Source organism: Pseudorasbora parva, chromosome 1, assembly GCF_024679245.1.
Source record: "Pseudorasbora parva isolate DD20220531a chromosome 1, ASM2467924v1, whole genome shotgun sequence".
NCBI lineage: Eukaryota > Metazoa > Chordata > Actinopteri > Cypriniformes > Gobionidae > Pseudorasbora > Pseudorasbora parva.
Genome location: NC_090172.1, coordinates 20,688,128 through 20,715,171, shown reverse-complemented (window position 1 = coordinate 20,715,171; position 27,044 = coordinate 20,688,128). Strand labels below are relative to the sequence as shown.

Below are 27,044 nucleotides of genomic sequence, written 5' to 3'. Positions count from 1 at the left end.
GGGAGAAAAAAATCTGATGCTGCACAAAAACTAACAATGCATCAAAGCTAAAGTTGTTACTAATCTTTGACATGCCCAAGACTTTTATATATATATATATATATATATATATATATATATATATATATATATATATATATATATATATATATATATATATATATATATATATATATATATATATATATATATATATATATATATATATATATATATATATATTTTATATTTAAAATAAGTCATTTTGTGTGTATGTTTTTTTTTTTTTCCAAATCTGTTTTGAAAATCATTTATGAACTTGGAAAATAAAGAGTATTATTATTTTGGTACTGGATAATTTGAACTGAAGAGCCTCATAAATTAATAGACTTATTAATGATCTTTGCGCACTCAGACAGCAACAGGTCAGCTCATGCCCGTCAGTCAACAATTTCAAAAGAAGTTAACGTTAGAAGACGAAGACTACTGGTAAGTAAATAAGTCAAAAAATATTTTTTAGTAAAAGGCGACGGGGAATTATGTGTCGTGACGTGCTACAGGCCGGTAGAATAAAATTCTGAAATTATGGTTTCTAGTTTTGGTGTGCCACCCCAAGATTTTAAGTGGCCCCATCTGGCCACCCCTATGAAAAATTTCTGGAGGCGCCACTGTTTGAGGTCAATAAAAAGAGTGTGCAGAAGTCGCCAACTTTTTGCAGAGTCAATAGTTACAGACCTCCAAACTTTGTGTGGCCTTCAGATTAGCTCAAGAACAGTGTGTAAAGAGCTTCATGGAATGGTTTTATATGGCTGAGCTGCTGCATCCAAGCCTTACATCACCAAGTTCACAAGTTTAATTGGCATCGGATGCAGTGGTGTAAAGCACAACACCACTGGACTCTGGAATGGTGGATATGTTCTCTGGAGTGACAAATCTCGCTTCTCTGTCTGGAAATCTGATAGATAATTCTGTATTTGGCGGGTTGCTAGGAGAACGGTACATGCCTGACTGCATTGTGCCAAGTGTAAAGTTTGGTGGAGGGGATTATGGTGTGGAATTGTTTTTCAGGGGTTGGGGTTAGGCTTGGCCCCTTATGGCGTTTTTTCCACTGCGTGGTACTGCTTAGTTCGGGTTTGCTTGACTCGGCACAGCTCGGCTTGGTTTGCTCTTCCACTGCAGTAGTACTGCTTCAAGTGCTTGGAATTATGCTGTAGTATTGCCACCTCTACTGCCACAACATTATTGTAAATGCTACACAAAAACAGTGCCATGCCGAGCCGTACCATTCAGTGGAAAAGCACCAAGGCAAACTGTGCCGAGCCATACCATTTTAAATGGAACTTTTAATGCTTCAGCATACCTTTTGGACAATTTCATGGTCCCAACTTTGTGGTTTTAATTATTCAATGACTCACTCATAGGGATGTCACTTGTTTCATTACTGGATGATTCAGTGAATTTAAATGACTCTCTTGAATTAATTATTCAATGACAAATGCACGTTTAACAGTAACTTTTCACCATCTAGTGTAACAATGTCATTTATAAAATATTTTTTGAAGCATCAAGTTACTTTCAAAAGGTTATTTATTATATATAAAATAAAATACATGTTTAACAAAATTGCAGTTTATACGTTTAAAGCAATTAAAATGGTATTTAGCCAGTCAAAAATTTGTAATATGACAACATGTATAGTCCATATCTCATATTTCCCTAATATCTTGTACTGTTAATTATGGAATCACGTGGATGTGAATATGCATGGAAATTGTGTGCAGATGATGGTATGCATAGCAAAATTGTCCATTGCAAGCTCCATATATGGTTATTTCGTGGAGGACATGGGCCGGAGATGCATGTATTCACAATCCTTTGCTGACTGGGTTTTATAAAGGGCATTTTGTGCAGGTTCTGGTAATATCTAGCTTCCTAGAATTTGATCTTGATGCACATAATAACATAATTGATAACTCTGTGAGTTGCCCAAAAAAAAAAAAAAAAAAAACATGCATAAGCTCTCAGTAGATTGCAGTAGCATGAAATAGCTTAAATTGAAAAGCCCTGCTGAATGAGTCATGAATTTACATGCTCAGTCAAATTACATTAGGCATAATTGAGAAACACTCTTTATCATTACATTCCTATAAGACATAAAGAAGGAATGACTAATATAGCTGTTAAATTGACATGCCAACAAAGCAACTTCCGCATTTGCTCTAGTGGAGCACAAAGTGTTGGTGGAGCCTGTATAATGGAGACTGAGATCTAGTAATTTTATATGTGCATTTTGACAAGAAGAGTGAAAATACTAACTGGTTTGCATGACTGGGAAAGACAGATTTCTAAATAACATTTGGATTCCTAATTGACACAGTAACATAACCCAGCGTTCTGCTCTGTTACTATGGAGAAATTGTATCTCAGTGACTCTCCTTGATAGTATGTTACATCAGTCACAGTGATGTGCTGCTGTTGCATGCTATTGTCTTGAGGCTGATTTTACATGCAAATGTATAGGCATAAACGATTGCCAATAAAGAATACCAACATATCAGACCGGATATTAAATTAAAGAAACACCTGGAAATTGACTTAAACATCAGTTGCAAGAAAAATATATTGTTTTCAATTATTCTGTTTTGATCTCAGAATAATTCATCAGTTTACTTGGCATGGGTTTGGGTTAAACTTTTGGTTCATTAGTCTGAGAATTATTATGCAAAGTGGTTGTAGTCCATCTCAAACACTACTGGACAAATATTCTTAAACTGACGTTAAACACGGGTCCTGACTCACAGGTTCTCCTTTGGAAAAAGAGTAGGGGAGTAACCCTGGCATCCTGGCCAAATTTGCCCATTGGCCTCTGTGCATCATGGCCTCCTAATCATCCCCATACTGATTGGCTTAATCACTCGGTCTCCTCTTCACCATAAGCTGGTGTGTGGTGAGCGTTCTGGCACAATATGGCTGATCATCCAGGTGAATGCTGCACATTGGTGGTGGTTGAGGAGGTTTCCCCCTTCCATGTAAAGTGCTTTGAGTACTCAGAAAATAGAATATAAAATGTAACATTATTATTATTATTATTATTATTATTATTATTATTATTATTATTATTATTATTATTATTATTATTATTATTATTATTATTATTATTAAATCTCCTCATACTTTGTTTCAGTATTGTTTTTAACATGAATGTGAAGGAAATATTACTAACATATCTACACCGGTCAAAAGTTTCAGACCAGTACGATTTTTTTTTTTTTTTTTAAAGAAGTCTCTTCTTCTCACCAAGGCTACATTTGATCCAAAATCCTGCAAAAATAGTATTATTGTGAAATATTTTGACAATTTAAAATAACTGTTTTCTATTTGAAAATGTACAATTTATTCCTGTGATCAAAGCTGAATTTTCAGCATCATTACTCCAGTCACCTTAATCCTTATGAAATGAATCTAATACGCTCATTTGATGATGTTGTAAAGCTTTGATCACAGGATTAAATTATATTTTACAATATATTCAAATAGAAAAGTTATTTTACATTTTAATAATTTCACAATATTACAGTTTTCTTTCTGAATTTTAATAACATAAATACAGCCTTGGTAAGCAGAAGAGACTTCTTTGAAAACATTTTCAAAATCTTACCGTTCTAAATGGGAAATGCTTTACAACATGTTACACATTTATTAATATTTAAAATAAAATAAAAACAGTGTATAGTTATAGCCTGTATCCATGAAGTATAAACTACTGTGTTTGTATCCATTCATTGACATTAAGAATGTTCAATAGGCTATGTTTTCACATTTTGATCATTGTACATCATGATATGCATATTATATGATTATATAATAATAATAATAATAATAATAATAATAATAATAATAATAATAATAATAATAATAATAATAATAATAATAATAATATATTTAATTTATAATGCACTTTTGTTTCCAAAGAATCTTAAAGTGCAACAATGAAAAAAAAAAAAAAAAAAAAAAAAAAAAGTAAAAAATAAAGAAAAATAAAAACAATCAACACATAAAAGCCTTTCTGAACAGAAAAGTCTTCAGTTCAGCTTTAAACTGGTCCAAGCTCTGTACTGCTCTCAGCTTACTGGCAAGGATCCAAAGCTGCAGTGCAGCCGAGCAGAAAGCTTGATCTCCCATTGTACGAAGCCTGGTGGTGGGGACTTGAAGAAGCAGGTGGCCTGAAGATCTGGGGGTGAAGGTGAAGGATTTCAGACTGATGAGTTCCTGTAGATATGGAGGTGCATGTCCGGTGATGCATTTATGTGTGAGCAGGGGGATTTTGTAGTCAATCTGGGATGAAACGGGAAGCCAGTGCAATGAGTGTAGGATGTGAGTTATGTGATCATATTTACGGACTCTATATAAGGACTATGGCAGCACTGTTCTGGATGTATTGAAGCATCTGGATATTTCTGCCAGAAATCCCACTGAAGAGTCCTTTGCAGTAGTCCAGCCTGGTGGAGACAAAGGCATGGACAAGTTTCTCTGCATCTGGAAAGGTTAAAAGGGGACGGAGTTTGGAGATGTTTCGAAGGTGGAGGAAGGAAGTTTTACAAATGTGCTTAATGTGGTCATTGAAGGTCAGCTGTGGGTCAAACCGAACCCCTAGATTTGTGACTGAGGAGGAGAAAGTGATGACCTAGTCGTCTAATATGAGCTGGGATAAGGGAGAGGAGTGGATCTTATAACGGGTGCCAACCAGTAGTGCCTCAGTTTTACTGGAGTTCAGCTGGAGGATGTTAGTTCCCATCCATGCCTTAATCTCCTCAAGACATGTGGTGAGTCGTGACAGAGCTGTGGAGGGGCTCGGGGCAGTTTTAATATAAAGTTGCGTGTCATCATCATAATAATGAAAAGATAATCCATGTCTGCTGATGACAGGACCGAGGGGAAGCATGTAGAGGATGAATAAGATTGGTGCCGAGAACCGACCCCTCTGGAACACCACATGTAACAGGGAGCAGCCTGGACTCCCATTCTCCCAATATAACACGCTCAGTCCTGTCAGAAAGGTAGGACTGAAACCACTGCAGTGCTAGTGCAGTGCTCCAGATAGTCCAACTGTATTATGGAGGCGGTCCAGGAGGATGGTATGGTCCACGGTGTTGAATGCCGCTGAAAGGTCGGGGAGAATGAGCAGTGATGGTGGTCCTGAATCAGCTGTCATTAGAGGGTCATTTGTCACCCTAAGCAGAGCTGTTTCAGTGCTGTGGGCAGAGCGAAAGCCTGATTGAAATATCTCAAATAAGTTCTTGTTTTTTAGATTGTTGTGAATATGACAAAATCCATGTGAAAACAGTTAAAGGGGTAGTTCACCCAAAAAGGAAAATTAGATTTTTATCTACTTACCCCCCAGGGCATCCAAGATGTAGGTGTGTTTGTTTCTTCAGTAGAACTGAATTTGTATTAAGATTTTTAACTCCAACAGATGCTTGTATAATGCATGTCAATGGGGTGTTTTCTATGAGAGCCACTATGAGAGTAAAAAACAGATATATGAATCCATATTAAACCCTGTGGCTTGTGGTGACACATTGATGTCTTAAGACACTAAACGATCGGTTTCTGCGAGAGACCAAACAGAATATTTTATTTGTTTACCTCATATCAGACAAATCTCATCTAGTATTCCCAATGCCCTTACTTTCATCAAGTAAGGTCAAAAACCTGGCGTTAGAATATGCAACAAATAGTTACGATGGAATGCTCCTTAGCTAGATTTAATAAACCTAAACCAAGAATGGTACAGGCCTGGCAAAGAGCTGTAAAATTATGTCTTCTAAAATATGCATGTTATGTAAGCAGTGCTGACAGAATTTGTTTTCTGTATGTTTCTTGTATGTTCTTTTGGAAATCTAATAAAAAGTAAGTCACAAAAAAAAAAACTGACGTGATCATAGCTATATATTTACATAGATGCCTTTTTCAACCAATCCGCGCCATTCACGCAGGTGCTAATGAGGACTCTCTACATATATCTATGATTGTGCTGGGTTTTTGACCTTACTCTACGGAAATAATGATATTGGGAGTTTTGGCATTGGAGTTAAAAATCTTAATTTGTGTTCTACTGAAGAAACAAACACACCTACATTTTGGCTGCCCTGGGGGTAAGCAGATAAACATAAAATACAATTTTTTGGGTGAACTATCCCTTTAACAAAAGAAAATTATGTGTAGGCCTATGGGTAGCATGGCTAGCACCACTATGACTGTTTAAGCCACGCCCCTAAGTTCTGGTTCTGTGGCTGTGATTCTGAAACTGCTGTTCTGTCTCGCGTGTTACCGATTCTGATTACTTTTTTTTTAGTGCCAGCGGCACAATACCTTCTCGCTCTTCTCTCTGTCGGTGAGGTGACACACACACACACACCCACGTTCTCTCACTCATCTCATTCACTCCGTTAAATGTTGCTTGCACATCATTTTACTAATTTCTGCAGATTTCCAGCTCTCACCAAAAGCGCGTGCACCACTGATCTATATAAGTGGATTGCACATAAGCCAGGACTCTATAAATTTCCTATGCAGAAAACACGGACTGAATCCAGTCATAAAAAAACGGAATTTACTATATAAGGCAGAATGTCATGGAACTAAGTTAGTACACTTAAATCAAATCTCGATATGGACTTGTGTCTGTAAATATTAAACCACAATAGGACTACATGTTCTGCTTGTTGTGTTAATAAATGGTGCAGATGGTTTAATTTACCTCACACACACACTGATGACGACCATGTTATATGTGCTATATACCACTGTTATATGACGACATGAACAGATGAACTTCTCTTCCAAAGCCTCTCTAAGAGTCACTTTATGAGGATTTCAACATTTAATTTGAGAAAAAATATTGTCATTTATCATATACACAGAGAAATGGCAAGATCTTCATGGCGAACCGTCAAAATGAACATTTCATTAAACGTTTTTTTTAAACGTTTATTTTGACGCTTTGCCATGAAGATCTTGCCTTTATTATTAGCTATTTTATTACTTAGTTTGAGAAGAGTGTTTTATGTATATGTGTATGGTTTGCTACAAAAAATAATATGAAATACAATAGTTTTAATTATTAAACCGCATCACTGAATTGAATTATAGGCTGTTACACATACATAGGCTATATAATATTTATTATCAATAGACTATATACATTGAGTGACACGTGAAAAAACTAACAGTTATTTAGGCTGCTGATTAAAATGGCATCTTAAAGATGCACAATGAGGTGCAAACGGAATATAGTGACATCAAAATGAGTTAAACAGTAAGTTTAGTATCACACCGAACGCTATTGTACAGCAAACTAATCACATTAAACCATTTAAACTTTGGTAAAATTAATTACTTAATGAGCACAGTACTGCACAAATTGTAGCTATCACGAAAGGTCAATCTGGGCCAATATAACACAGTAGGGTGGATAGGCTATACCGCACCCCATCAGTTAGTTTGTTCTATACTGCCACCTTTTGGCGCAGTTGTGTAACTTAGAGAATATTAAGTTATCACGACAAAGCAACTTTTGTTATCTTAAGATCACAATAAAATTGTCATGATCAGAGCATAAGACTCTTTATATTATCCATAGCCGTTCAGGGCTTCCGTAATTTTTACTCTTTTTATTTTTTATTTTTATGAAAATACAATTTTACCTTGCAGAAAAGTAGATTTTTGTTTGTATATGTTCTCAGTTATAGTTATTTGAAAGAAAATCTGAATTAGCAAAAATCGGTATTGGCAGGTCATGCAAAAAAAATTGGAAATAGGAATTTGCCAGACAATTGCAATCTGTTCATCTTTAGTTTTTATACATTTAGATGTGTAGATAAAACATTGTAAATGCAAACACTGTAAAATAAATCCTCTTTTCAGTGCTGTAGACAGGTGCATAGCAGATCTGGGGGGGGGGGGTTTCCAGCATGAGTTTATCGTGAGAGAGGTCTGAATCGAGGGGCACACAAACACATTCACTACTGGATATGATGAAGTGTTATTGCCTTGCTTTAGGGCAGAGCAGCAGTGGTCAAAGTGAGGTCCCCAGGAGGGATTTGAACTTTCTTTTTCCTGTTTCCAAAGCTCACACCAGCAAGCCTTTCTCCTCTCTCCACCTGCTCTATTAGGATGTCAAAAACTATGTTACTGGATATATTACCAGGGGCCAGCACACATGTTTTTACACAAAGCTGTCTTTCAGCCCACACAGTACATATTTATTTATTATTCATACAACAGAAGGCCAGGTGACACATTTTATTTCAAAAGCCTGCAGCAGTGTTGTTCAGAAACATGATGGATTTCAACACCTGACACAGGATAAAAATGTTTTGTAATGTGCACTGTCTTGTAAATGTTGTATTGTACACAAATTGATATTATGTTTTATCAGCTAATGTTTTATTCATGTTTTGTCAACTGATGTTACAGGCTAACGTACAGTACCTTCCCAATTTGTACATAATTGTCAGCACAGCAATAATAATGATTAAATACCGGTAATGCTAATAATAATAGAAATATACAGAGAATAACTGTTTGTATGTTTCCTCTAGTTTGTGGAGACATCCATGGGCAGTTCTTTGACTTGATGAAGCTCTTTGAAGTAGGAGGGTCTCCAGCCAGCACACGATACCTTTTTCTGGGTGATTATGTGGACAGAGGATATTTCAGTATTGAAGTAAGTCACTGCTATTATATGAACAACAAATAAAAAAGTTATACATTCTATTAATTTCTAATAGATTAAAAAACATTGCCCCAAGTATGTCCAATTGTTTTCCCTTTTTAATCTGTTTTTAATCTGCTTTTGTGTATTTACTGTTAAATCTAATCTATTGGTTTTACTCTTGTTTTTTGTGTCCACAGTGTGTGCTGTACCTATGGGCCTTAAAAATACTTTACCCTAAAACACTGTTTTTGCTGCGTGGGAACCACGAGTGTAGACATTTAACTGAGTATTTCACTTTTAAACAGGAATGTAAGTATGACTGTCACATCACCATTAACCATAGCACATTAACTTTGCCTGTTGCCTTTCGCCGGATATAAAACTTAAGTAAACAAAAAATAAATGGGTTGGTTCTGATCAAGTCAAGTCACCTTTATTTATATAGTGTGTTTTACAATGCAGATTGTTTCAAAGCAGCTTTAAATTGTTAACAGGAAAATAATGCAACAGAATTTGATTCGGCTGTACAGCCACTCTGGAGAAAACAGTAATTTCATCGTACATCGTAACTATCGTACAAACTAAGTTTAGTACTCATATAGTGTCAGTGCGGGCAGATCAGTAATATTGTTGAATATTTTGTGTCTCTGACTAAGCAAGCCAAAAGCAAAAGAGGTGATGGTGGCAAGGAACCAAAACTCCATCAGGTTACAGAATGAAGACAAAAACATTAAAAGAAACCAAGCTCAGTTGAGTGCCAGTTATCCTCTGGCCGATGAACAAACTATGATTAAGATTCAGGTAAACATTACAGTTCAGAAGTCAGTTTGATTGGAACAATTACATTCAGAATAGTTACCCAGTTCCATCACTACAGTAAAACCTTGGGATAAACAGAGAGACTAACATAAGAGTAGATGCTATTCTTTTTATGACGTAATGAGTACATCAGGAGTTATGAGAAATGTTCCCAGTTCCAACTGATCTACTTAATGCAGCCTAAAACAATTATTTAACTGATTTGAATAATATAAATTGATAATGTTCTATGTGTATGCCATAGTAAAGCGATGTGTTTTAATCTAAATTTAAACTGACAGAGTGTGTCTGTTTCCTGAACAATGCTAGGAAGAAAATGTAGGTCCTAAATAGGACAAGGTTTGACCACCTGCAGTTGATTTCAATATACTAGGTATTTTCAACTGGGCAGAATTTTGAGACTGCAATAGACGTGGTGGAGTGTAATGTGTTAAGAGCTCGCTCAAGTACTGGGGAGCTGAACCATTTAGTGTTTTGTAAGTAATTAGCAAGGTTTTAGCAAAGATTAGCAAAATGTATTTAATGTTTAATAGGGAGCCAATGCAGTATTGACTGAAACAGGTTAAAATGTTCATAGTTCCTGGTTCTAGTAGAAACTCGAGCTGCTGCATTTTGAACCAGCTGGAGTTTATTTATTAAGCGACCAGAGCAACCACCCAGTAGAGCATTACAATAATCTAGCCTTGAGGTCATGAACGTGTGAACTAACTGTTCAGCATTTGGCATTGAAAGTATGTGCCTTAATTTAGATACATTTTTAAGATGTAAGAATGGAGTTTTACAGATGCTAGAAAAGTGGCTTTCAAATGAAAGATTGGTATCAAAGAGCACACCCAGGTTCCTAACTGGAAAACAAGGACTTGAGAGAGCAGCCATCAAGTGTTAGGTGGTATTCTAGGTTACTCTGTGCTGAAATTTCAAATTCTGTTATTTCAGGATTAAGTTGTAGGAAATTACTAGTCATCCATTTTTGTTATCAGCTGTGAATTCTGTTAATCTTATGAATTAGTAAGTTTTGTCAGGGCAGAGGGCACAAAGAAATATATAGCTGAGTATCATCAGCATAAAAAAGAAAACTAAAGCCATGCTTTCTAATATCTTCCAGTGGTAGCATGTACAGCAGTGGTTTTCAAACCCTGGGTCCCTTAAAAAATGGGTCGCCAGGACAATTAAGAAAAATTAAATTAGCTTACATTAAAAATTAAATAAAAATTTGTTTTCATAAAATCAGTCTATAGGCCTATATAAAAGGAATAAATACATGAAATATATTTGACATAAATTATTAACAGATTAACAACAAAAAAAAAGGAAAATAAATGTGTGACACAGATTTTATTTGTTTCCTCTGCTCACGCGCACACAACATGCGAACTGCAATGGCATTGCAAACTTTGCAATGGCATTGCATTTTTTTGCAATGATTATTTCTCATTTTGACTATTGCTTGACTACCTGGTCTCTTGCATGCCCAGCAACACTCCAAACCATAGAAAGTCTCAACAAAAAGGCATTAAAAATATTTGATAAAAAATCAGTATCACATCACTACTGTCATGTTTTAAAAAAACATAAACTATTGGGTTTTCATAATATGATTAATCTGAAAATGGCCTGTCAGATTTACAAGGTTTTACATTCCCTCGCTCCTTCACCTCTGAAGGATTTTATTAAAACTAAAGATTCTTCACAAAGGACCACGCGAGCCTCCACCAGAGGAGACTTGATAATACCCCACAGGTATACCACCTTTGGACAGACAGTTCTGTCTGTCCGAGGTGGGAACATGTGGAATAGTCTTCCGCTAACATTGAGAGAATGCCCTACATACAGTTTGTTCAAAGTCCAATTAAAATTAAAGCTGCGAGCAGCGATGGCGGGCCCAAGCCGGTGGCACCGCCACCCCGGTGGCATCAGCTTAACTGTGCACAGCAGGCAATAGGCATTTAATATGGGAAAAAATAAATAATGGGACTATGTCAAAGTCATTTGAATTCACCTCATTAACTGCAGCAACTGGTGCTGCTATGACCAGGAACCACAACACTCACATCTCTGAGATCAATTACATTTTATTCATTAATTTTATGTTAGATGATGTCAAATGTCAATTTCAAAATGAGTGCAGAATACCGTCCAAATGCTGAAGTTGTATTATCCTTACACTTCTCTTAAAAATAAATTAAGCCAAATCACAGAGACCGCAACAATGATTTTAATATCAGTGTCAGGTAAGAGTAATATGCGTGCATATCATTTATAGAAGTTTATTATAAACAGCCACTTTTATAAGATCATGTGAAATTATTTTTTTAATCCATTTGAATTCTATCAATAAATTATTAGTTTAAAGAGGTGTCATACGTGATCTTTGCAAACACAGCACATGACCTTCTTTAAAGCTCATGTGATAGAAAACAATTAAAAGTATTAGGATATAATAGGTCACTTCCAATTATGTGCAAATGCATTTTTTGCAGCTCAAAATATTGTAAGTTCAGAAGACCAGTGTTATATATATATATATATATATATATATATATATATATATATATATATATATATATATATATATATATAATATATATATATATATATATATATATATATATATATATATATATATATATAATACATTTTTTAAACTTATTTTTCACAATAAAGTGATAGAAATTGCTGATATAGCCTATGATATGAAAGGGTTAAATTATGAAAAAAAAAAAAAAAACAAGGCGACACACACAGAGTGAGAGAGACCCCCTCCACACACACACACACACACACACACACATAGAGTGATCCTGAGAGAGGGAGAGAGACCCCCTCCACACACACACATAGAGTGATCCTGAGAGAGGGAGAGTGAGGGGGGAGGGGAATGACAGACACAAAATCTAAACAGTGAGCGAACATTGTTTTTATTTCACTGTCTGAAAACACTGTTTTTCAATAACAATAGTTTAATCTTCAAAACAGTGTTCATAGGACATATCCAACCTGGTTACTAAATAAGGCTACACTTCCACCTTCTGGTTTATTCTATATGCCGGTAGCTCATTGGTTCTCATTTTTGTCCTTAAACAAAAGGCATTAATCTTCTCATTTTTTAAGTTACACACACTACTTTTTTTTTTTTTAAAGACAATTAAATGGGTTTTTTCTTTTGTTAGTAATGTTTTTTTATATTTATATTTTTTATTAATAATTATTTGTATTAACAGAATTATTTAACTAATTATATAAAACAATATTGTCAATGCCCTACAAATAAACTGGTTTTATACATTCATTTTTTTATTCAAACCCAGAATAAATTTTTTTATCCTTGAATGCAGGCCAGAGCACAGCATTGAGAGGTAATCTTTTTAGACAGAAGAGTGGCTCACACACACACACACACACACACACACACACACACACACACACACACACACACACACACACACACACACACACACACACACACACTGTAGAAATCAGTGACACGTGTCCCCATGAGTCTGTGTGCATTCAGGTTGAAGTCCCCACCAGGCTAGAAAAAAGAACACACACACACGCACGCACGCACGCACACACGCACACACGCACACACGAACACACACACACAGTAGTAATGCTGAAGTATGCTGCAGGCAACTCTTATCAGTTAAGCCCATCCACCATCCCCCATCCACAACACACACACACCCACCCACAAACACACACACATACACACACACACTCATGTCTGGTTCACTATCTTTCTGGGGACTCATAGATGTAATGGTTTTTATGCTGTACAAACCATATATTCTGTCATCCTACACTGCTCCTGCCCCTAAACCTACCCATCACACAAAACTTTCTTCAAAAGAACTCATTCTGTCTGATTTATAAGCTTTTGTACCCATTGGGAAGTCCCCATGAGTCTGTGTGCATTCAGGTTTAAGTCCCCAGCAGGCTAGAAAACCATTCACACACACACACACAGAGGCAAGGTTTTTTGCTTGAAAACTTATACAATATTGCCCTCTACTGGACATTTAAGGGAGAGCATGTGTTGAAAAAAAAACAAAAAAAAACAACAGTGTGATATATAGAATAACCAGCAGGTGGGAGTATAGCCTTATTTATGAACCAGGCACGTGTGTCCCTATTTTGTGTTTTTTAGCCTTTTGCTACGGGAAAACCGTTTGAGATATCCAATAACCGTTTGCATTTTAGCATCTTCTGTATATTTACTTCATGTTGTCCGAGTTTGGAGGAGATTGAATGAATCGCTTTTGAGGACAAGGGAAAAACTCAGAGCTAGCTTTCGACTTCTTGTTATCTTCCAACCAAATTATCTGACTTCCTGTTGGTCAGAGCTAATGACTGTAAATTAGAAAGTTGTCCGGCTCGAAATGTACAATATATATACCGAGTTTGGTGACTGCAGATATAACTAACCCCCCCACTTTGGACAAAAGTGACACACTTCCTGCTGCCAATTGGTGGCGCTATAACTTTGACTCACAAAAGTCATATCCATGTGATCGGCCTCTTACAACGAACACACAGCTGAAGTTTCATCAAAATGAATTAATGTATGCAAAAGTTATAACACACTTCCTGTTTCCCTTTTCTCGCCATAAATTCGTCTCTTCGCCACGGCCAAACCGTTTGAGGTTTCAAAAAGTTGCTCGCAATTTAGCATCCTCAGTGTGTTGACTTCAGGCTGACCGAGTTTGGTGCTGATCGGGTGAATCGTCTAGGAGGAGTATCGCAAATTCCAGAGCATGCGTTTTCCGAACAACCCATAATAGCTCACTTCCTGTTGGGCGAAGCTTATGACTATGAGTGCGGAAGTTGTTTGGCCCGATGAGATCTATAAGTGTACCGAGTTTCATACATGTACGTGAAAGTGTGTTTAATATATAGACCCAGTTTTTCAAGGGGGCGCTGTTGAGCCCCCCTGCCACGCCCGGGTCAAAGGCCTCTGCCAGACCCTGTTGGCCGCGCATTCCGATGCGTGTGCAAAGTTTCAAGAGTTTTCGAGCATGGGAAGGGCCCCAAAAATGCCCAAAAGGCGAAAAGATAATAATAATAATAATAATTAAAGCTGCGAGCAGCGATGACGGGCCCAAGCCGGTGGCACCGCCACCCCGGTGGCATCAGCTTAACTGTGCGCAGCAGGCCAATAGGCATTTAATATGGGAAAAAATAAAAGGACTATGTCAAAGTCATTTGAATTCACCTCATTAACTGCAGCAACTGGTGCTGCTATGACCAGGAACCACAACAGTCACATCTCTGAGATCAATTACATTTTATTCATTAATTTTATGTCAGATGATGTCAAATGTCAATTTCAAATGAGTGCAGAATACTGTCCAAATGCTGAAGTTGTATTATTCTTACACTTCTCTTAAAAATAAATTAAGCCAAATCACAGAGACCGCAACAATGATTTTAATATCAGTGTCAGGTAAGAGTAATATGCGTGCATAAAATTTATAGAAGTTTATTATAAACAGCCACTTTTATAAGATCATGTGAATTTTTTTTTTTTTATCCATTTGAATTTTATCAATAAATAATTAGTTTAAAGAGGTGTCATACGTGATCTTTGCAAACACAGCACATGACCTCCTTTAAAGCCCATGTTATAGAAAACAATTAAAAGTATTAGGATATCACTTTTAATTATGTGCAAATGTATTTTTTGCAGCTCAATATATATATAATACATTTTTTTAAACTTATTTTTCACAATAAAGTGATAGATATTGCTGATAGCCTATGATATGAAATGGTTAAATTATGAAAAACAAGAAACAAGGCGACATACACAGAGTGAGAGAGACCCCCTCCACACACACACACACACACACACACACACACACACACACGCACACACACACACACACACACACACACACACACACACACACACACACACAGTGATCCTGAGAGAGGGAGAGTGAGGGGGGAGGGGAATGACAGACACAAAATCTAAAGAGTGAGAGATCATTGTTTTTATTTCACTGTCTGAAAACACTGTTTTGCAATGACAACAATAGTTTTATCTTCAAAACAGTGTTCCCTAGGACATATCCAACCTGGTTACTAAATAAGGCTACACTTCCACCTTCTGGTTATTCTATATTTATATTTAAACATAAGGCATTAATCTTCTCATTTTTTAAGTTACACACACTACTTTTTTTTTTAAAGACAATTAAATGTGTTTTTTTCTTTTGTTAGTAATTTTTTTTATATTTATATTTTTTATTAATAATTATTTGTATTAACACAATTATTTAACTAATTATATAAAACAATATTGTCAATGCCCTACAAATAAACTGGTTTTATACATGAATTTTTTTATTCAAACCCAGAATAAAATGTTTTATCCTTTAATGCAGGCCAAAGCACAGCATTGAGAGGTAATCTTTTTAGACAGAAGAGTGGCTCACACACACACACACTGTAGAAATCAGTGACACGTGTCCCCATAAGTCTGTGTGCATTCAGGTTGAAGTCCCCACCAGGCTAGAAAAAAGAACACACGCACACACACACACACACACACACACACACACACACACACACACACACTGTAGAAATCAGTGACACGTGTCCCCATGAGTCTGTGTGCATTCAGGTTGAAGTCCCCACCAGGCTAGAAAAAAGAACACACGCACACACACACACACACACACACACACACACACACACACACACACACACACACACACACACACACTGTAGAAATCAGTGACACGTGTCCCTATGAGTTTGTGTGCATTCAGGTTGAAGTCCCCACCAGGCTAGAAAAAAGAACACGCACACACGCACACGCACACACACACACACACACACACACACACACACACACACACACACACACACACACACACACAGTAGTAATGCTGAAGTATGCTGCAGGCAACTCAAATCAGCTCAGCCCATCCCCCCATCCACAACACCCCCTTCACCCCCCCACCCCTGCCCCTCACACACACACACACTCATGTCTGGTTCACTATCTTTTTCTGGGGACTCACCATAGATGTAATGGTTTTTATGCTGTACAAACCATATATTCTGTCCTCATACACTGCTCCTGCCCCTAAACCTACCCATCACACAACTTTCTGCGTTTTCACCTTTTCAAAAGAACTCATTCTGTCTGATTTATAAGCTTTTGTACCCATTGGGAAGTCCCCATGAGTCTGTGTACATTCAGGTTTAAGTCCCCACCAGGCTAGAAAACCATTCACACACACACACACACACAGAGGTAAGGTTTTTTTGCTTGAAAACTTATACAATATTGCCCTCTACTGGTCATTTAAGTGAGAGCATAAGTGTTTAAAAAAAAAAAAAAAAAAAAACAGTGTGATATAGAGAATAACCAGCAGGTGGGAGTATAGCCTTATTTATGAACCAGGCACTTGTGTTCTTATTTTGTGTTTTTTAGGCTTTTGCTACGGGACCACCGTTTGAGATATCCAATAACCGTTCGCATTTTAGCATCTTCTGTATATTTACTTCATGTTGTCCGAGTTTGGAGGAGATTGAATGAATCGCTTTTGAGGAGATGGTAAAAACTCAGAGCTCGCTTTGCCACTTCTTGTTATCTTCCAACCAAATTATCTGACTTCCTGTTGGTCAGAGCTAATGACTGTAAATTAGAAAGTTGTCCGGCTCGAAACGTACAATATATATACCGAGTTTGGTGAATGTAGATAAAACTAACCCCCCCACTTTGGACAAAAGTGACACACTTCCTGCTGCCAGTTGGTGGCGCTATAACTTTGACTCACAAAAGTCATATCCATGTGATCGGCCTCTTACAACGAACACACAGCTGAAGTTTCATCAAAATGAATTAATGTATGCAAAAGTTATAACACACTTCCTGTTTCCCTTTTCTCGCCATAAATTTGTCTCTTCGCCACGGCCAAACCGTTCGAGGTATCAAAAAGTTGCTTGCAATTTGGCATCCTCAGTGTCTTGACTTCATGCTGACCGAGTTTGGTGCTGATCGGGTGAATCGTCTAGGAGGAGTATCGCAAATTCCAGAGCATGCGTTTTCCGAACAACCCATAATAGCTCACTTCCTGTTGGGCGAAGCTTATGACTATGAGTGCGGAAGTTGTTTGGCCCGATGAGATCTATAAGTGTACCGAGTTTCATACATGTACGTGCAAGTGTGTTTAATATATAGACCCTGTTTTTCAAGGGGGCGCTGTTGAGCCCCCCTGCCACGCCCGGGTCAAAGGCCTCTGCCAGACCCTGTTGGCCGCGCATTCCGATGCGTGTGCAAAGTTTCAAGAGTTTTCGAGCATGTTAAGTGCCCCAAAAATGCCCAAAAGGCGAAAAGATAATAATAATAATAATAATAATAATAATAATCCTTAGAAGAACAATAGGGCTCTGCGCCCTTTCAGGGCTTGGGCCCTAATAATCCTTAGAAGAACAATAGGGCTCTTCGCCCTTTCAGGGCTTGGGCCCTAAAAATGGTTATGGGCAAACCAAAGTTGCACACATTAGTGAGTATGTTGTGTCGTATTTTAACTTTTGTATCTCGTCATGTGCATATGGATGTATTTCTGATGACTAATTAATTTTTGATTCTTATGTAGATATAGTTTATAGGATATTTTATAACGGTTGTTTTTGTGAGCTATGTGACCTTAGCTCGTAGGACTACGGATGGAAATTAGCCCTCGGCTACAATCCGGCATGTTTACATGCATGTATTCCATGTTGTGTTCATTAACATGCACTGTCCCAATCAAATAAAAACAAACAAACTTGACATTGCAGTCAGTTCATTATCAAAATAAAATAGCCAAAGTATAAAAAGTTACACAGCTCAGTTTGAATAGTCAGTAGTTTCAGTGTGTTTCAGCGTGAGCACCCACTGAGGTGTTTCCAAGTAGAGACCCGCTCTCAATATTCATGTTTTTTTTTTTTCTGTACGTCCATGACACTATTTCAAGTCATTTAACATAAAAGCAACACTGTAAAAAAATTTTTAGAAAAAAAGTTACCTGGTTGCCTTAAAATTTTGAGTTCATTGAAATTAAAATTTTGAGTTAATACAATGAACATTTTGTGAGATTCGACAACCTTTATTCAAATATTATTAAAAGATTTTGTGAGCATATTGGGGAACTGTGTGTGTTTTATTTCTGATGACGCAGTGAAACATGCCAAATAGTGCTATTTTCATGATTTATCAATTGTTTTTATGTGGTTCAGATACAAAAATATTTAGAGTTTCTATATCTTAAACAAATTTCCTTCATTGTATCAACTCAAATTTTTAATTTCAATAAACTCAAAATTTTAAGGCAACCAGGTTACTTACTTTTTTAAGTTAAACCAACAAAAACCAACAATATTTTTTTACAGTGAAGCGTGTGCGCTCGTAATTCCAAAAAAGCTATCATCTCAGATCAACTCGATCTCACAAAGCTCTGTTATCAATAAAAATTACTGCACAATGAATATTTCATAATGTCTAAACTTTCTTTGTTATTATATATATATATATATATATATATATATATATATATATATATATATATATATATACATATATATATATATATATATATATATATATATATATATATATATATATATATATATATATATATATATATTGGGATGCGAGTTAAGTAGCCAAAGCCAATAATAAATAATGGTTTAGCATCCAAATACAATGTGAATATGGAAACATTTGACTCGAATAAGGGAGTTAGGCTGCGTGAGTATAACGCTGGTTACTTTCAGTTCCTCATTAGTTTATTTCGTTTTGGCATTATATAGTTATAGCCTTCTGTTCTGAATACCATTAAATTTGAAGGATTTGTTGTGGAGTGAGGGGAACTAAAATAACCTATGTTTATAGTGTTTAAAGGTCTTGTTCTTTACGATTCCATCTTTCAAACTTTAGTTAGTGTGAAATGTTGCTGTTGGAGCATAAAAAATACCTGTAAAATTATAAAGCTCAAAGTTCAATGCCAAGCGAGATATTTTATTTAACAGAAGTTCCCTTTCAAAGTCTACAGCGAACGGCCGATTTGGACTACACCCCTGCCCTTCCTTCAGGAATAACGTCACTAGAACCGTTTGTTGACTAACCCTCCGCCCACAAGAACACGCAAAATCATGTGGAAAAGAACGCGCATTCAGCGCTTGCATCTCCCCGTTATGGTAAGAGGCGGGACCTTTCCGGGCAAAGTGCGTTAAGCTGCTGTCCAATCACAACACAGGAAGCGCTTGCCCAATCAGAACTCGTTATGTGTTTCTGAAGGAGGGACTTCATAGATCAAGGAAATCAGGCCCGTTTGTAGGACAGAACAAACAGCGCTGTACAGATAAGTAAATTGTGTGAAAAATACTGTCTTTTTTTTTACACGTGAAACATGAACTCATGTTATATTGCACACTGTAAACATAATCAAAGCTTTGAAAATACGCGAAGAACGGGACCCTTTAATGTTTGTAGTGTACAGTATATCGGTTTATTGACTGGTATTATTTCTGAATGCAATCAAATGCGACTTACGTGACTTACCTGTTTTTCTCTCTCTTTCAAAAGTCTTGTTGGTTACGGTTAACCAGTTAATTAGCGTCCCATAGATAGGCCAGCTATCAAATTAGTGCAGAATCAACTCTGCGTTGCGAACGTATCAAGGATCATTGAATGGAGAATACAGTCAAATGGCCCATTGTATACAAGTATTGTTATGCTTGGCTTGACTTATTTGAATGTAAATGGTTGTAGGCCTATGAGTCGCGACAACTGGAGGAAAAAAAAAGAGGGTCGCTTTAAAAAAAGTTTGAAAACCACTGATGTATATGGTGAAAAGCAACTGTCTTAGCACTGAGCCTTGCACTACTCCATACTAAACTTGTGATTGGTATATCTCTTCGTATTGCTACAAACTGATAACGGTCAAATAAGTATAATTTAAACCATGCCAATGCAATTCCACTTATGCCAACACAATTTGAGAGTCTATTCAAAAGAATGTTATGGGCAGTAAAATGCAGCATAAAGATCCAATAAGCAAACCGTTTGGACCTCTAATTAGAGCAGTCAGTACTATGATGCAGTCTAAATCATATGGGGGTAATATTGTTGCATTATTCCAAACAAATATATTGTTATCCACAAATAAATGTAAAGCGATTCACAAAAAAATAAATAATTTCACAAATCAATAGAATGAGATCCACAAATATATGCTGGAGTTTCACAAAAGTAAATTAGATTCACAAATAAATACAATGATATTTGTGAGTAACAAAAAAATCCACACATGTCAAAAACACACAACTCTGCCTTGCATAAATTGCATTCATTTGTGAATCGCTTCCTGTGCATTTGTTAATGGCTTCCTCTGCATTTGTGGATCTCGTCTTGCGCATTTGTGGATCGCAGAACAGCACGTGGATTTTGAAAAATTTCTAGCGTCTAGACTCAAAATAATCCACAAATATGTAGACTCCACCCACTGTCTACTTAAGCCAATCAGATCACGGCCATATCGTGCTGACCAATCGTAGCACGCTCCAACCAATCACGTTTTGGCCAGTGCCGCTGAAAAACAGAGTTACAACCACTGATCTATATAAATCTATATATCTATATAACTCTATATATCTATAACTCTCTCTATATATCCAACTATATAGATAGATCAGTGATTAGGACACTTCCATAGGAACTGAGGAATGCAGAGCGCGTGTCACGGAGCGACCAATAATTCCAGCAATAAACACCATTCATTTCAGTGTAAGGCTATCTCAAGTGCACTCGCTGGAAAATTGATGAAATAAAAATTAATGCATATTTTGAGATTTTATGGCATTATTTATATGACACTCCCATAGGATTCCATAGGAACTGAGGAATGTGGAAGTAAAGCATGTCATGGAGCAACCAATAGTTCCAAACAGCCAATCGTTTCTGCAATGAACCCCATTCTTTTCAGTGTATCACAAGCACACTTACTGGCAAATTACTGAATTCTTTTTTTTTTTTTTTTTTTTTTTTTTTTTTTTAACAATTACATTTTAAAACAAGTACAATCAAGCCCAAAATACCATTTCATACATATATATATATATATATATATTTTTAAAACTGTTGAGGATAAAATAAACAAAAAAGCCAAAGGCTTATATCCTTTGTGGTCCTTAGAGTTCAAAAATAGATGAGCAGTTCATAATGGGAATGAGATCAACACAACCACATACACATAATACCTCAAACATCGTTAAAATGTCATCTTTTAACTTCTCTTCTAAAAGGACCTTCTTCTTGAATTAGTTTTAATCAGTCAGGCAATTTATTCCAAGCAACAGCACTAGAATATAAAAACTAAATCTTTTTTTTTTATTTATTTTTTTTTTTTTATTCTTGACCTTGTAGAAAAACTATGAACATCTCTTATGAAAACATAGTAGTCACACAAATACTGTACTTTGGAACATTTTTCTCTGAAATATTTTATACACCTTCATCAACTTAAGAAAAATTACCCTCTTTTTCACTTTTAAAAACACTATTTCCCTAAAATGATTAGTATTTAAATGCATTAGTGGACGAAGGCCTGGAATAATTCTACACATTCTACACATTGGAATAATTCTTCTTGTTCTGAGGAGTCTGTAATTTAATTTTCATTCGTTTAGTAAAGCCACTATAGTAGAAAGTTGCTCTATAATCAAAATGTGCTTGCACTAATGCACCAGCTAACATTTTAAGGTTTGTGTATCAAGGTAAGTCTTGCTAAGAATTTTATTTGTTTACAAACTTTATAATGCACTTGAACAGTCATACTATTCCCAGTTAGTTTATTATCTAAAGTAAATCCTAAATATTTCACTTCTTGCTTAGCATAAATTGTCAGATCTCCAACCCTCACTTCTAATTTGGAACATTTTCTCAATTTAGCTGCAGAACCAAATAAATAGCTTCTGTTTTACCTAAATGTAAAAACAACTTATTTTGAAAAAAAAATTAAAATAAAATCGGATACTTTGGCAATCACTCTACTTAATTCACTTTTTATTATTTCTTTCTCCTCATCAGTAACAAATATTGCTGCATCATCAGCATATAATAGAAGATGGCAAGAACAGGCCATTTTTAGGTCATTTATATACAGTAAAAAAGTAAGGGTCCCAATACACTACCTTGTGGTACTCCACAAGATATGGGCAAAATATCTGAAAACACTAATAACTAATATTTAAATATACCATTTTACACCTATTTGAAAGATAAAAGTTAATCCATTTACATGATTTAGAGTAAAACCCCTTGCCTTTAATTTTAATAACAAAATATTATAGTCAACATTGTCAAAGGCTTTCTGTAAATCAAGCAATACCATCCCACTTAATTTACCTTTATCCATTTTTTTATTTATGAAATCTGTCAGATACAAAATTGTTGTCTCAGTGGAGTGCATCCTCCTAAAGCCAGACTGAAGTTCATACAAAATATTAAATTTAGAAATATATTCTTCAATTTGGTCAAATAAAATCTTTTCAAACACCTTGGACAAGGAAGATAGAATTGACACAGGCCTATAATTGTTACACTCAAACCTACTCCCTTTCTTTAAAAGGTGGGAAACTCTTGCTTGTTTTAATTCATCAGGTACCTTAGCTTGGTATATAGAGAGATTTAAAATGTGAGTGACCACAGGGGTTATAAAATTAGCTGAATCTTTAATAAACCTTATTGGAATATTATCTAAACCTGTCGCTTTATTGCATTTCAGATCTATTAATTTCTTATAAACGGAACCTGAAACCTTATTAGATGAAAAACCTCCTGAAGTGACACCACAATTAGCATAATACTTCTTTATTTGTCATTATATAAAACTTGTCTGAACATGTAACTCCTTTATCAAATTGTTAGCAACAGTAGTAAAGAACCTATCAGGAATATTAATAGAAAATTTAAAGCTTCTTTCTTGGGTAAATTCTGTATATGATGGCATCATTGTTTGGAACTATTGAGTGCTCTATGAACCATGTGGCGGCGAGATCAAGAGTGCAGCAACTATCTTTTTCTATGGCTCTATGGCTCTGTTGCCTAACTCCAATAGAGTTTAGAATGTGTCTAAATGTAAATAACAATGATACAATAGCCAGCACAAATTTCAAACAGGATTTATCATTTACATTATCCCCTCCATCTCCTCTCCACCAAAAAGATTGTGTGTGGTGGATGTTCTGGCGCACTATGGCTGCCATCGCATCATACAGGTGGATGCTACACATTGGTTGTGGTCAAAGTGATTTTTTCCATGTAAAGCCTTTTGAGTGTTGAAAAAAGCCCTATATAAATGTACAAATTATTACTACAATCTATTTTCTGTTATTTCTAGCTATAATTAAAGCCCCTTATTGACTCAGTATTTAAAGTCAGACATTCTATTGGCTTATCTTAATATACACATGTAAAAACTATTGCTTTTGGATTGGGTCAAAAATCCTTTACCTCATATTAAAGCTATGTTTGCTTTTGTTTATTGGAAGTGTGTGGATGGGCTTGATGGAAGAGTTGAGAGTGTGTTAATGTTTGGTTTAGCTGACAGTCCTTTTCTTTTCCCTCCATCTCATCTGGTTGTTCCTTCTTCATCCCTTGACAGGTAGAATTAAGTATTCGGAGCGGGTGTACGATGCGTGTATGGATGCTTTTGACTGTCTTCCCCTGGCAGCGCTCATGAACCAGCAATTCCTGTGTGTGCATGGAGGACTGTCCCCTGAAATCACAAACCTTGATGACATCAGGAAAGTATGTATATAACAAACTGTCATTTTTCTGTTTAATGAACCAGCCTTTGATTTATTATTCTATTAACAGTAGTGCTTTGGAGTGCTAAATGTCATTCTATCTGCAAGTAAAGTGATCATCAAGGAAAAAGCATTCCTACTTGTTAGTCCACCGAAAAGAGACAGTAACATTAACTCTCATTAAAAACACGTGATCAGTCTCTCACCAGAAGATACAGTACTAACCATGTTCATTACCACACAAATGCCATTAAAAAAAAAAAAAACTTATAGTCAGGTTCTTGCAGTTCAGAACACAAATTATGAATCTAAGATTTGTTCTTTTCATCACTAATTGTAATCTAGAAAATCAAATTTCAATGATCTGTTTACTCTGGAAAATAAATAGCCACTGTTCTTCTCTCTATTAAATTTTCTTATTTCAAAAGCAGTTATCTTATGTTTCTTTCTCCCTAAATTTGGCTTTAATTTGTAGAAGCAAATTGTTTACCTTTCCCTTCTCGCTCCCCTGCTAAGTGAAAAAAATAAATCTATTAAGAAAGCAATTATTAAAATTTGAGGTGATTTGGTCAAAGCCCAGCTGCTTTCACGGATGAGATCAAATGCTCTGATGATTAGGGAAAGTCCTTAACCAATTCAGTTCATATCATATATACTGAGATCTTAATTCAGTTTGGTTTTAATCTGTGGATGATTTATTAATTTGATCCACTGCTAATGTAGTTAATCTATATTCCTTTAAATGCAGTAAAAAAAGATGTCCAAACTATTATCAAAAAGGACATGTTAGCCTTGTAGAAAAACATAAACTTTGGTTTGGCAGTGACTGGCAGTGTGTTAGACTTAGGCTGTGTGTCCACCAAAGCATTTTTTCACGCAACTGGCTGGCGTATTCAATTTCTTTTAGAAATATCTTGAGCACAGCGCCTAGCTTTTTCAGCTGGTTAAAAACACTTTGGTGGACATACGGCCTTAGTCCAACAGAAAATACCTCTGTAGTAATCTTTAAAGCATATAGTAATCTTTTGGCTTTAAAAAACTACTGTCAGGATTTACTAAAGAAACCTGAAATGCCCCCCAAAAGGCATGGACATGGTTATTTTTAAAGCTGGTCTTTTCTTTTTCTTTTTTCTTTTTCCAAAGGAGTTTCCCTTTCAGATGCAAAATTTATGGAAACAGAGTATTTAAATTAATCATGCGAGGTGATTTACTAAGGTCTGTGCTAGTCAATTTACTGGTATTTGCAACGTTATTTAACGCCAAAAAAACAGATGTCTTAAACCAGATGCTAATTTGTGCTGCTCTGGGTAGATTGCTTTGGTCATTATGGAAATGATCTGGTTGTCTATGTTCTTTAATTTACATGCTGTCAATAGATCACACACAGAATGTCCCACTCCCAACTGTGCTTTTTTGTAATTGCCCTCTCACACTAATTTGTACAAGAAAGTATGATTATATGTCTTTAGTAAATCTGGTCCTAAAATGCAATGCTTTTCTTATGTGGCCATATAGTAATTTTAAAAAGGTGCTTAATATACATATTTCTGTAATTTTACATGAGATTGATAAGCAACTTTTATGTTAAAATTAGTATTTGTTGTTGCCTATTACTATGATATTGACTTTTTTTACTTATAAAGTACATCATAATGCCTTATTCTGCATGACCATATTCTACATTCCCTAATCATGCCCAATTCCTAACCAATATCTAAATTTTACAACTACTTTACTAACATTTAATAAGCTGTAATTAGGAGTTTGAGGCAAAAGTCATTGTTAACAGTAAGTAATTTGTACCCTACGGTGACGCATTGCTGCCACATACATATATTTTTTTCCACTCACTCATTATGTCGTAATAATGAGGTCTTATGTTGTTTTAACAACATATTTTCTCGTAGTAATGAGATATTCTGTAAAAACTACATAATTTTCTTGTTAAAACAACATATATTTTCTCCTAATAAGGACATTTGTATGATAAAATGCCTTTATCCACATTAGAGAAATTATAAAGCATATGTGCCTTTGTCACCTCCATGTTTGAAAGGTAGAAGCAAGCTCAGAGTAATCTTTTGCTGCCTGTATCAGTGGCAGAATGCCCATAGCACAAAATTTGTGTAGTTTATTAATGTAGCTTACAGTTAATTAACAATTAACAGATCGCCATCTTCTAAATGAACCACTCGTGATTAGCTTTAGTGGCGTAATTTTGATGGATCCCAGTGCAGCCACAAATATCATAACTATCTATAGGCCTGTAATTAAGATAATAAGACATGTATTAACCCCTTGCCTGTCACCCCCTGATTTGGCAAATGCAGCATTTAGACATACTCATAGTAAAAAGACAGCTGCTCATAAGTTATTCTGAATATACACATAACCAATATGAACTTAGAAAGCCAACACTTGAGGGTTTACAGCTGAATACTCACAATTACTCAGACAGCATGTGATTTTCCATTAAAAATATAATTCATAACTAGGGGTATAAAATATGACTATATGTATCGTTGATGGAAACTATATGATTTGTGATATAGAGTTATTTTATATTTTTTATCTCAACTTGCTGTAGTCGGCCTATTTATAAGGTATAATTCACCCAAACACAAATTAACAAATGTAGGCTACCACAAATGTAAACTCTGTCATCATGTCGTTTTTTTAATTAACTTCCAAACACAAATGAAGATATTCTTTATGAAAC

At 35.7% G+C, this 27,044-nt stretch overlaps 1 protein-coding gene across 3 annotated transcripts in view; it reads left to right on the top strand.

The window, feature by feature from the left end:
* LOC137060852 (protein phosphatase 3 catalytic subunit alpha) overlaps positions 1–27,044 on the top strand; it is a 186,235-nt gene that overhangs the window by 104,658 nt on the left and 54,533 nt on the right. For all 3 annotated transcript variants that reach the window (XM_067432462.1, XM_067432460.1, XM_067432461.1), the window contains exons 3-5: positions 8,583–8,707; positions 8,896–9,007; positions 24,181–24,326. In XM_067432462.1, coding sequence (XP_067288563.1) covers positions 8,583–8,707; positions 8,896–9,007; positions 24,181–24,326 — 383 coding nt within the window. The remainder of the gene's footprint in view (positions 1–8,582; positions 8,708–8,895; positions 9,008–24,180; positions 24,327–27,044) is intronic.